Raw genomic sequence first — 12,723 nt, 5'->3', positions numbered from 1 at the left:
TTCTTAAGGGCTACGTTTCCCCATGAATCTCAAAGCATATGAGCGTTACTCTCCTCACCCCACCGCCCTTCCCGGAGCACAGTATGGACGTTACATCACGTACCTCTGCCCAGCCCCTGGGGATCACAAAGCAAAAGTCCCCATCTGACGCAGGGCGGGTGCTGCAGTCACCAAGGCAGAGCTTTGTGGTGGGGCTCCGAGGTGCGTGGTCACCAGCAGGAGACAAAGTCAGTGTCAGAGCCACCACCGTTTCGGGGGGGCTGGGGTGCTTTTCTCCCCTTGCAGCCAATAAAAGGGCTGTGAGAGGCACATCTTCCCCTGCAGGAAGCGGGGCGGTCACGTCTCTCGCTGGCAGGCTCCTCTCGCAAAGCGGTGGAGATGGCAGTAAGCCTCGCCGGCAGCTTCGCCACGCTTTGCTGTTTAGCGCTCTGGGGCTTCACCGAGACTTCTGATGGTAAGAGCCGAAAATCATTTCTGTTTTCCTTGTGCTTCAGGTCCTGTGACCGCAGCTCTCCTCTAACCGCTGCCCGTGCTGGCTCGGGGTTCAGACTTCAGCTGAAACTTCGACTGCTTAAAAGGCTTTCCCTCCCTTTAGCAAGCCATGCTACCCAGGAACATCACCTAAGGATATCAAAGTCAACTTCCAGTTTCAGCTTATTTGTTGGTGTTTAAACTCTGCACGACCTCAATTATTAAATCTAAAGACTGTGGGTAACAATTTGGCTGCTAAGTACAGATGGGCACTTGAGTACTGACTTTAATGAAACATTACTCCTTATCGTTTCTTTCTTTGCTGAGCAAAGAAACTCTTTTGATTGCAGCTGGCCTTAAATCTTTGGGACGGCAGTGGCAGACAGGAGTGTTTTCTCTCTGAAGGTTTTAGCTCTACTACAGCGTTGCTTTGGTTCTTATACATGAAAAGCACTAACATGCTCAGGGATGGCGTTTGGTTAGCCAACAGCATTTTGTTTCGGCTGTGGTTTCCTTTGGGGGTTGCAGAAGCATGCAGGAACTCTGTTGCATCTTAAATATAAAGATAAAAAACAGCCTTGCTCCTAGTAATGAGGAGGAGGTTTTGAAAGCACCCCCATTAAGAAAAAAAAAAAAAGAGGTCTGCAAAAACGTCCCCATTTTCTTCCCTGCAGGCTGGGAGAGAGCATCCACAGGACTGCTCTCTCGTACCGCAGGAATAGGACGCCCAGGTTACTCCTCAATGAGGAAAGCACAAGATAGATCCTTCAACACATCTGGCTCACCTCTGCAAGAACAGCCCTCTCTTGCTTAACAGCAGGCAGTTGCCTGTAAACTCAGAGCGAGAAAGCCATCTACCTTCCTAACGCCCAGCAGAAGCTGGAGGCAGGCCAGACCCCCCCACACACCCCAACACCTCTCCTCCCATGTTCAAACCCAGAAGCAAAGACAAGATATAGAGATACAAATGCTCTGACCCTGAGCATCTCCACGTAGAGCGGTAAGAGTCATTGTTCCCAGCCTGAGACCACATCCTCTGTGAAATTTAACACACAGTGCTTCTCCTCCCACCCAGGCTAGGACTTACAAGTGTGGGCTGGGGCGTGTTTTAACACCACTGGTACACAAAGAGCCTCTGAAAGACTGGGCCACTCTACTTTGCTCCAGAAGCAGAGCCATCACCTTATAGACACTCAGCTCCTTAAGGCACAAGGACTGGCCCTCAAGGACCAAACCCATGGAAAAGCTATCAGAAAAGGTTGCAATGAGGAATATCAGAACTACAGGTGCCTCACACATTTTGTAAAGACAGTGGTGAAAACTACTCCAAACAGCAAAAGTTGCGTTGTTTCAGACTGTTGTGTGCACCACAGAGTGACCCACCTTGAACCAGAATCAAAGCGTGTCAAGAAAAATAAATCCTAGCCGTGAGGAATCTGGGTCACCAGCATAAAACAGGAGGTCTTTCCTGCTGATGCTGATGCAGGAAAGAGCACTGCATCCCTGAGGAAGAGGAAAGCTGGCCATATGGGCAAAGCCCAAATCAAGGTCCTGCTCTGTCCCAGACTTCCTCTCTGTCTTAGGATAGGTCCCGTATGGCCCCCTCTGGAACTGCCTGTGGGTCCCCCCACCTTAGCCCTAAGGCAGTGTCCCTGTTCAGGGCAAAAGGACAAAGAGATGCTTTGAACCCATGAGCTGAGCAGTGGATATGATGTCCTGCCTGAGAAATACGTTCAGTACTAGGCCGCAAGGTCACGAATCTCTGTGACTTTTGAATCCCACCCTTGCTGCAGTGGGAGAACATCATCCCACAGAGAAAGGCCTCAGGAACTACAGGCGGTTTCAAGGCTGGTAGGTGAAAAATACACTGCCATGTTGCCCAGCACTGGCTGCACACCCAGTCCCAACGCAGATCAGAGACATGAGACTGTAAAGCTTGTCACCCCCACGCCAGAGACATGTCACCTGCAGAACATCCACTCCTCTCTGAGCTGCAAGGCCTGCGTCTCTTGGCTCCCACCTGCAAGAAAAATGGGATCATTACGACAGCCAGGGTATAGGACAGGAAGAGATGTGAATTTGGACATCCTGAGGTTGAGAGGGAACATGGAGCTGAGTCTCTCCTTCGCAGACCAGTGCTTTAACTACTGAGCAACGTTACCAGGGCGTGCAGTCAGCAGCACTGCAGAGTAGGGTGTGATCAGGTAATTAGGATGTACACGTGCAACCTGAAGGCTGAATCCTTCCAGGCTCCTGTGTTGATGGTAGCACGTAACGCTCCATTTTGTTGTTGGTTTTTGTTTGTTTGTGTTTTAAATAGACTCTGGGTCACCACATTGGCTCTCTTTTCTACTTTGGAGCAAGATAAGCTAATTATTTTTCTTAGTAGAAACTAGCTTAAATGCACAGGGTGTTCTGTGGCTCAGCGGAGAGCTCTTAGTGAGAGCTAACTGTGAAAAAAAAAAGCTGGAGGTGCTAAAAAAAACTTTGCTTTTGCAGAAAATGAGTACAAACTTTGGGTTCAAGTTCACATGCATGTGTGAATGCAGGCTTGCTGCCCACACACAACCCTAAGGGTCACCTCCTCGACTGGCAGACCTCGGCATCAACAGCAGCACGAGAACTTGTGCAGGCTCGGGATTTCTTCCTCTTGTGTTTCAGGAAAGGGGGGTGGAGGCAAGGGTGAAGGGGGCAAGGTATGGGCATCAAGTGTGAGCTTCGGGATTCTTCTGAATTATTGAAAGGACAACTGGAGATGCAGGGAAAATAGCTGCACACCTAAGAACACAGAGTAATAAAGGCTGTGTGGGAAGATGTGCTCATGGCTGAACAAACCCCAACCTCCCATGGTTTTAGCCACTCCGTATGTTTCATGATCATGTTTTGTGTTGTTCCAGGTACCTACCTACCACCACCTCATTCAACCACGAAACCTGGCTTCCCTGTGCCTATGGACACTGACAATCCTGGCGTTCGCAAGGCAGCTCGTTTTGGGGTTTACCAATACAACAACAGTTCCAACGACCTCTTTCTGTTTAAAGAATGGCAAATAAACAAAGCCATGGTGCAGGTAAGAAGACACACTTCTGGTGGTCCTCCAAACCACTCACCAGCTGACCCTGCTACAGAGCACCCAGGACATAGGAGTGCTAGATCCTCCTCAGGGCTGCTATGCATGCCCAAAGATAAACAGCACATGTCCCTCTATCCCATTTAACTACTCCACGGGAGGTGTTTCCACCATTTATGTTATGTAATTTAACATAAAACACTTCCACCCACACCGCCACACACAATTCACAGAGGTAGCACTTGATCCCTCGCCAATAGCTTCTTTCAGCATCCCTTTCCCCTGCCTTACTTTAAAGGAGGAAACTGCTTTCTCTAGATTGTCAGAGGGCTGAAATACATGCTCCACGTGGAAATCGGCCGCACGGTGTGTGAGAAGAGGGAGCACTCCAGCCTGGACAGCTGTCACTTCCAGAGGAAGAAAAAATTGCAACAGGTAGGTAGCCACTTCCATGGGGGTACCCAGTAACTGGGGTGATCTCTGGTCAGCTCTCACTGTGTAGTCACTTCACACCAGCTCTGCCATGTCCCCACAGAGGTACAAGCTTTCCCTGTGTGGAGCCAGCTAGTGAGGCAGGTTTATCCGTATAAGCAGCACAGTACCTCCTGCGTCCAGGGCCAGCTCTGGTCTGAAAGGAGTTGAAGCAGACACGGCCGTTTAGCCTGGATTCCTGGATAGCAGAACCTGCTAAATACAGAGATTTCCTGGTAGGAGAAAATCTTTCCAGGGCTTTTCCCAGTAAGATATGGTTATTTGGCAAACAGCACTTTTTCCACGATGGGGAACACTAAAAGATGCTCTTCTCTCCTGCCCCAACATAGCCCACAATGCTGAGAGCAAGCAGCAGCCAGCTGAACTTTGTCACCCATTTCTCTTTTATCTGCAGATGCTGAAATGCTATTTTGAGGTCTGGATAGTGCCTTGGTTACAGAAAGCACACGTCCCTGTTGCTCTCTGCCATTGACCCACCTTTTCCCATGAGAATGTGATTTGCAGGGGATCTACCATCGTGAGTTTTTCCTTGTCTGGACTTCTGAGGCCAAAACTGAAGTGGGGAACAGCTGTACAGAACCAACACAGAACTTTTCTCTCAAAGCACACGGTTGGTTGTTTCTACCTGTCCCTGAGGAAGATGCTCAAAATCTGAGTAATGAAGAAAAGACTTGCCTTGACCAAATTTATTGCTATCCAGTTGTGTATCTCTTTTTCTGAAACTAAACCACAGATGAGAACATGTTGTCATTCATTCACTAGAGAGCATTTCACCCTCTTTGACTGAGATTTCCAAGCAGTGTGAACAGACCCAGGATGCTCTGTTGGACTTGCGTTGTTGTATGATGAGTCTTCATGCAGCTATGATACAAACATGCCTCAACCACAGCACACAGAACTTTGACACTGTGGAAATCTCTACAATAGGACAGTATGCCTGGGGATACACACACACAAGCGTTGAAGGGTCTCCAGAGCCAGAGACCAGTTTAGATATACCTATCAGGAATGCATGAGGTAGAGCTGTTCTTTCCTCAAGTCAAGAATATGGATGAGGCTGTCCTAAGACACACCCACAGCTCAAAAACGGTACAGCCTAAGTACTGTCTCTACATTAATCAAAAGCTAATCTGCTACGAAAGGGCATCGTTGCAAATGCTAAGACAAATAAACACAATCATTTCCAAAGCATATTTTTGCTGAGGTTAAACAACGTAGTTTCATTCACGTTAATATTCAGTATTTAATTTCTGTTTGTCTACAGCTTATATTGAATTTTAGCAGAATGATAGGTTTGCCTATGTGGGCACCTTCCTCTCTTTAAGCTTTCACTCTTCATGCAGATTATTGCTCACACAGGACTAAGGCCCTTATTTCATAGGATCACAGAATCATTAAGGCTAGAAAAGCCTTCCAAGATTATCTGGTCCAACCATCCCCCTACCACCAATGTCACCCACTAAACCATGTCCCCGAGCACCATGTCCAGCCTTTCCTTGAACACCCCCAGGGACGGTGACTCCACCACCTCCCTGGGCAACCCGTTCAATGCCTGACTGCTCTTTCTGAGGAGAAATTTGGAAGGATTTGGGTAACTGCTACCTTAGAACAGCAACAAAGCCTTGGCCTACATTCATTCATACATTTATAAATGAGCAGGGCCCTGACCTAAGCTATAAACATCCCTTTCTTTCCACAAATACACCCTTGCTTCTCACGGCTGTTGCTTTTCTGCAGCTCTATTGCACCTCCTATTAGCAGGGGCACCCCCACTTTCAGCCTTTTTAACGATCATTTGGTCAAGAACAGCCCCTGATGGGCTCCAGGCCAAGGTCCAAGGACCCTGAAGCCAGACGGGCTGTTCACAGCACAGCTGAGGCTGCTCTGCTCACAGTAGTAGTGCCACAGCAAGCCTTTGCAGGCAGATCACTTGACAGTCGACTCAGAGTCAATTCCCCATTTGTTAAAAAACAAGAGTTAAAGCCAGACGCATCTGGCATCAGGCAGGTTGACAAACACAACATGCCCGTGCTGCTGTCCTGAGGAAAATGCAGCAAGATTGTTCAGACATTTCTACCCAAACAGGCTAGCTTGGAAGCAAAGAGAGCTACATGTTTTACACAAAACTATTGGCAGCACTTCCTACAGCACAGATGAGTTCTTTGCAACCCAGTCAGCAGGAAAGCAGGCAAGCACCTTCTGAGAAATACAGATCTGCTGCTGCTGTAAATATAAGCCTAAGTGTTTACTGTAACATTACAATAAGCAAGGCACGCTGGAATAGCGGCATATGTCATCTCCAGGTAGATAACAGTTAACATGACCAAAGGAAGGAGCAGGGCTAAAGTCAGCTGAGCTCTTAGTCCACCTCCAAGCACCTCAAGCACCTCGCTAGGGAAGGAATTCAGCAATTACACAGTCTCCCATCAGGCGGACACTACCAGCTGCAGTTCTTTTAGGTCAGTGCTAAGCACCGCTGAGTCACAATGACATCCAGCAGTCAAGTTGAAGTCTCTGCCCAAGATGCAGTTTTGCTAGAATTTACACCAAGGTTAACTGTTTATCAGTTAATACTGAGAGTTCATACCTTTGCAGAGGCTCTGACATCTATTCCTGCCAACAAAGACAATTACATAAAAATAAATACATCCAATAAAAATGTAGAGCCTAAGGAGAGAAGGAAGAGTTGTTCCTGCCAGCCCCAGATGCCAGAGAAAAAGGAACAATCCCAGCAGCAGCACTAAGAGCTCCTGGGAAAACCAAAGCTGGTAGTTCAGAGGAATCTGTTCATATAGGAGCATTACAAGCAAGCTGAAGGAGCAGTTTCCTTTGGTTTCAGACAGTGCTCCCAGCATGCTGGAAGCACAAGTGCTTGGCGCGTCACAAATTTTCTGAGCTCGTCTCCTTGTGAGGATGCTTAGCCTCTTCTGGACTGGTGTTCCCTAACAGCTCTGCCACAGGGAGGGATGTGCTGCAGGCTGAGGAGCCCTTTGTGCACCCAAACCAAGCCAGCCTACGTTTCTCTGGAGCTTCGCAGTGCCTAGTGATCTGCACTGTGATCTGAGCGGGTCAGTCTAAACTCCCCCATTTTTGTTCAAAAGCTTTGCTATGCAGCTGTTTCCCCCCACACTCCTACTTATTGATTACATAGCAAACAGCCTGCCAGCTACCAAAATAAATGAACTCTGGCTGACATACCACTTCGCAGTCTCTTCACATCAGCAGCTCCACATTTTGGACACGGCAGGCCTTTATATATCACTTGTCTGTCAAGTTGTGAAATCAGGTATACCCAGAACCTGTCGGCAGCTGGGGTGTCATGCATGGAGTTACACAGAACCAAGACGAGGTTTAACTAGCAGTGCCTCTATATGGAGACATGACTTTCTGCTGGCTGGGAGGAAACCACTTGCATTTAGGTCACTATGACAACTTACTGCTAAATTTTTCAGTCCGTACCTCAAATGAAGAAGCAAAATGAGCTACAGTCAGTCCTGCGTGGTTATTCTTTTCTAGCACCAGCTTTTTTCTAAGCAAACTAGATGAGAAAGTCCACGTGTCAGCATCACAAGATCTCTGTTGTGACCACTGTCCAGACAGACCCAGAAGTTTAGGAGACACCATCCCACCTGCAAAGGCCACTGCTGCAAAGCAGACTCAGCTTTAAAGGAAGCGGATTTGGGCCATGGCCTTCCAATCAATTTTATCAGCTGTTTGCACTGAAATACCAACCTCTGCAGAAGCGTCATGGGTATTATGTATACATGCACCATCTCCCAGCAGCTCTACTGTATGCTTGCTCCAGAACAGGGACAGGGCAGTTAGCTGGGGAATAACATCTTAAATAGCTTCAGCAAAATTTCCTGACATTTTTGCCCTGCAGAAACATCCGTTCCGCCAACAAAGCAAAAACACGGTGATACAAAACGTATCTTTAAAATACACATCTTTCAGGAGACCGGGCACCGTTTTTCAGTTCTATATCCCAAAGTTTTGGAGAAGCTTGGGTAAAACACAGAGAGTAACCTCAGAACCCTCTCGGAGTTGTGCAGAGAGGGTTTCTGCCCTTCTTAGGAAACCACAGAGCCTTTCTCCTGACACCCAAAACAATCTTGTCCTGACAAGATCTTTGAACACTGCTGCAAATGCTCCCGCTTCTAGAGAAGTGCCAGCCCTGGAGCTGCAAAGGTGTCATATTCCTGCACTGGCATCATGAAGCAAGAGAAGGCAGAGCTGTCTTTTTTCCAAGCCTCACTTCCAGCTTTCCCTGTTGCTCACGGCAGATGTGTCAGGAGCCACCCGGAACCATAACATGCCACTGACTCACACATCAGTGGAAGCGGAATGAGCCTGTAAAAGCAGGCTTCTCATTAGCACCAAAAGGAGTTCATGCCAGTTTGTTACACAGGCATGTTAATGCTTTTGCATTACTCTGGGACGGTCGCATTTGAGGAACTAGCAGCAATTACAAGCATCTGAGCTTCCACGAAAACGCTGTTCTTAAGAACCATTCATGGTGAGGCAATGAAAGAGCTGTGTGCCAACCAACCTGTTTCACCTGAGCTCTGCAGCTACAGACCATCCCCCTTCTGCTTACCCAGGATGGACTGCCAGCACACAGCACCAGGAACGGGAGCCAACGCCACCTGAGCTCAGGAAAGGCACTCCTTTGAGCCTCTGCAGACTTTGGGTCTCTTTGGACTGGAGCTATGCAGCCCCTGCGTTCAGATACACACCAGAAGATCCTTTAGAAGCACAGTGACACCTCTAGCTGGTACTGCAATTCCACCCAGGTGCCTGCTGATACTGCAGCCATCCTCAATAAGTGGCCTCCTTTCAATTTTAGTGGCCATGGAAGCACTGGCAGTCTTGGGCCAGGAACCTCTCTTATCAGGAAGAGTCAAGCATACCAGCTCTTTCCTAGACACGGTGCCTTACGTGCCACGCTTCAGATTGAGCTCGAACTCCCAGGGCCAAGCACAGTGCTGAAATACCTTGCAGAAAAGTTTTAGTTCATTATCAAAACACAGGAGACAGCCACATCACCTCTCTGAAGAAAAGGTTAACTCATATTTACGTCCATAACATTTCATTTTAGCTGAGGCTTTAAACTTCTTGTGACAAACAAAATACCATCAGCCTGTCTAAATGGCACGCCACCACGTAGTTTGTTGCTCAGTTGTGCAGCCTATCACCGCTTTACATTCACTGCTTTACAAACTTGAATGGTATTTCTGCTTTTGTACAAAGGGAACAGCAGACCAGACTTGTACCCCATGAACTTTCCCTATTTACAGGAGCTGGGCAGACAGGTTTTATGCAATCTGAAAAATTAAATTGAGGAGAGCTCCACTCATACCTTCTGTCCAAAGGCTAAACTTCTAGACAAACTCATTTGGACTGCAGCTCTTCAGCTACTTTCCAACCAAGCACAGACAAAACCAGCAATTTCTGTTGCCAGGGGGACACAACAAGAGGCAGGGCAAAACAACAGACACTACAAAGACTTCTATGGGGATGAATTCCTGCTTGCCTCTGAAGCCCACTGCCAGAGCTCACCTCCTGCCCACAGGTCAGTGCAGGGCCTGCCTTTCATCCACCTGCAGTTATTTCTAAAGCAGCAGTGGCTGGAGGCCCACTCTGCCCAGCTGGAGAGGTCCAGCCAGCAAAAAACCTGTACCACCAACCAGCAAGGAGAGGAAGGAACTGAACTTCCCTGAGATGCAGTGGCCAACACGGATCCCAAGTGCTCAAGGCAATCTTAAAAGGGAATCGGTTGCACAAAAGCTATTATGTGTGGCATGTCTAAACAACCAAGGTCCATTTCCCTACAAAAGACAGCACAAGTTATTCAGTTAGATACTTTTGCAAGCACTAGAGCTAACTTTGCAAAAACAGATAAAGCCATGCTTGCCTCAAGGCCACCAAAGCACTAACCTGAAACAAGCCCCGCAGCGACCTTGCTCTTGCACCCCTGATTTAAAAGCTCTCACCAAGTTCAATCCTCATGTCCCATGAGACAGAAAAATAGCTACAAGGGCTGGCAGAACAACGCTAGCCAGCTGCTCCTTAAACAGCCTGCCTTTTTTCCAGGAAGAGATGTTGCAAGAGTGTCCCATTCACAGCCCTTCTTCAGCGTTCCCATAGCACGAGTCCATCAGGCAGGTCACGCTTCTCAGCCTTTCACTTGCCACAGAATCACTCAATTCTCTTTCCACAAGTAATTAAGAAAGGGCTCAGCCGGACCAAAGGCCAGAGCCTGCAGCAGCTCATCTGCCAGGCTTCTTTTTCCTCTTACTGAGCTTCCTCCCAAATCCAGTAGCCACTGGAATAAGCAAAAGGGCTGGTGAGCGTGACCAGCCCCTAGCCCGTATGGGAGCAAGTCACCCTGATCCAGCACCCATTTGCTACCTGCCACAGGGCTGCTGCAGTCTGTAGTAACACAGCACGAAGTGACAGAGCTCTGACAGAAAGCAATCACCTCCTGTGCCTGTCTCTGTTACGGGAGGGATATGTGAATGGAAGCCAGTGAAAGCAGATGACACGTTAAACATCGTCTTCCCTTTCTCTGGTGCTTTTCTTTATACATCAAGCAAATCTTGGTTATTTCCTTTTCAAAGGTGAGAAAACGGAGCAACAGAGTTGGTCTATGTTTGACTATCACCCAGTGGCAGAAAGAGAACAAGCAGTAATCTTCAGTCCCGGAACAGGAATCAATGCACTAAAATCACACAGCTGCTAAAGTAACACCATTAAGTTCCTATATAAGGTGGGGAAAAAAATATTAATGAAAGTGTAAACTGAACAGCATTTCCTTTGCAGTGCTTGTAAGAAAATAATTTCTTGGATTCACCAGACTATCTGTCAATGCAGGAAGTACATAATATCCTCTGGAAATGCCAGGAAGCATCCATGAGCTACCACCTCATTTCAAGATTTTCCTCCAAAGCCTTCCTCACCCACTATTATTAGATTTTGCAGGGGACATTTCAGTCCATATCCACCCTCAGATAAGGACCTTCACCAAAACCTTCCCCTCTTCTCCATAAAAAGCATGCTGAAGAGGATTCCCTTCCCTCCCATGCCCCTCAGAAATGGCCACCTACATGATGAACAGGACACTTACCGGACCTGATAAACATGGAGGTAATACTCTAAGTGACCCACTTTAAACCCACTGGAACTAGTCTTTAATAACATTGAAAACGCAACTTTCATTCATCACCCAATTACAATGCTATAAAAAAAAAACAAAAAACACAGGAATCCACAGATAATGATCAAATTAGAATCTTCATGTTGATTAACTGTTTACTGCAATTTCTGATGTTGATTACACAGGCTGGAACTGAAGAAACCTGAATGGTATAACTACATTTCTAGGCACGTTCTGGATGTTGCTGTCTCTACCACAGCACCATGGGATGACATTAGAACATGCACCGTAATCAATCCTGAACAGTTGGCTTTAAAACAAACACATGCAAGACCCCCTCTTCAACCCAAATCATACACGATTAAATTCCATACATCATAAATCCTTCCAGCATAAGGAAGTTGCATTAAGGGCGACAGATGATGTCTTTTTAAGAAAACTCCAAACAGGGTTGGGTTTGTAAAAGCAATCAATTTTATGTGAGCATATAACCATACGAAGATGCCCCCACCGTACATTAATATGCATGCCAACTCCAAAGCAAGAGCAGTCAAACCATGAAGAGGACAGATACAGCAAGCCGTACATTTTCCTACAGCAGCAGAACAGTGCTACTGCACACACTAACAGCCTGTCTTCATTTTTCCTCCTTGGTCACACTGTTTAAAACACATGCTTCCTTCGTACCTCTAGAGCATTACAGGGCAGTGGCACTTTATCATATATGGACGGTTAAACGTGCTGAAGATTAAGCCTGCAAATAAATGGAGACTGGAAGGAGCCCAGGTAGAGATATCCGTCGTGTTCATGTACATCGCTAACATAAGCTGCTGTCATTCCAGTAGGATCGTGAAAGCTTCTTTTGTAGGACCCTGTCTCACTAAGTTCAACAACAAGGCTATGCTTGGGCAAAAACTTGGCCACAGTTTCCTGACTCAGCAACTATAAAGAAAAGAAAAAAAAGAAAGTTAACAGAAGATTTTGTTGTACATAATTAGAAGTCAGACACCTACACAGTTAAAGACCATCCCACACCCCTTCAAGAAAGCAGCTAAGAACAAAAGCACCCATTTTGAGTAAACTCTATTACGCAGGCTTAACACATTAACATCTGAGGAGAAAAATAAGTCAACTTTAAAGGAATAACCAGCAGAAATGTACACTGATACTAGGCTGACTGAATGTCCTCACAGGAAGCAGCAGCTTGTTCTGGTGCAGCTGACATCATGCACTGCTCCCTGTAGCATTACTCTGTTAAGGATCGTGCACTGCACCAGGAAAAAACAGCAGGTTTTACAGAGACAGCACAGCACAGATAAGAATTCATTTTGGATGGAAGTGCCATTTGAGCCAAGTGCTGCCTGTTGATTTGGTGGTTTGTGGTTTGTTTTTTTTTTTGAGAAGTATTTTCAAGTCTTTGTATTGTGTAAAGAGAACCATTCCATTTCTTTAGCGTCAGATGTCCTTCACAGAATACATTATTTTTGCTATTCCTTATCTCAAATGGTTTTGTGATATAACAGGCACATTGAGT

The 12,723-nt window shown here is 46.8% G+C and overlaps 2 protein-coding genes and 1 long non-coding RNA gene across 5 annotated transcripts in view; 1 reads left to right on the top strand and 2 right to left on the bottom strand.

Annotated features, from left to right (window-relative positions):
• Positions 1-244, bottom strand: part of LOC308191816 — a 24,607-nt gene extending 24,363 nt beyond the window's left edge. Inside the window, exon 1 of one of the 2 annotated variants that reach the window (XR_013948289.1) lies at positions 104-244. This is a non-coding gene — a long non-coding RNA (uncharacterized lncRNA). The remainder of the gene's footprint in view (positions 1-103) is intronic. The other variant, XR_013948290.1, reaches the window with a different exon arrangement.
• Positions 184-11,529, top strand: CST7 (cystatin F). The gene is made up of 4 exons (XM_080584674.1): positions 184-454; positions 3,369-3,541; positions 3,860-3,976; positions 4,428-11,529. Exons 1-4 carry the CDS (start codon positions 379-381, stop codon positions 4,503-4,505), a joined length of 444 nt encoding a protein of 147 aa, XP_080440800.1. The 5' UTR covers positions 184-378; the 3' UTR covers positions 4,506-11,529.
• APMAP (adipocyte plasma membrane associated protein) overlaps positions 11,308-12,723 on the bottom strand; it is a 13,265-nt gene continuing 11,849 nt past the window's right edge. For both annotated transcript variants that reach the window (XM_080584672.1, XM_080584673.1), the window contains one exon: positions 11,308-12,131. In XM_080584672.1, the coding sequence (XP_080440798.1) occupies positions 11,922-12,131 (210 nt within the window). In that variant the 3' untranslated portion in view covers positions 11,308-11,921. The remainder of the gene's footprint in view (positions 12,132-12,723) is intronic.

The sequence above is a fragment of the Anser brachyrhynchus genome (assembly GCF_964034855.1).
Source record: "Anser brachyrhynchus genome assembly, chromosome: 3".
NCBI lineage: Eukaryota > Metazoa > Chordata > Aves > Anseriformes > Anatidae > Anser > Anser brachyrhynchus.
The sequence above is the reverse complement of the archived record's forward strand: the minus strand, read 5'-3'. Positions and strand labels throughout refer to the sequence as shown.

Excerpts from the sequence above, each read along its gene's own strand:
- CST7 (XM_080584674.1), top strand. The coding sequence starts at position 379 with ATGGCAGTAAGCCTCGCCGGCAGCTTCGCCACGCTTTGCTGTTTAGCG. Across the intron at positions 455-3,368 it reads CTTCACCGAGACTTCTGATG|GTACCTACCTACCACCACCT; the intron begins GTAAGAGCCGAA and ends GTGTTGTTCCAG. Across the intron at positions 3,977-4,427 it reads GGAAGAAAAAATTGCAACAG|ATGCTGAAATGCTATTTTGA; the intron begins GTAGGTAGCCAC and ends TTTTATCTGCAG.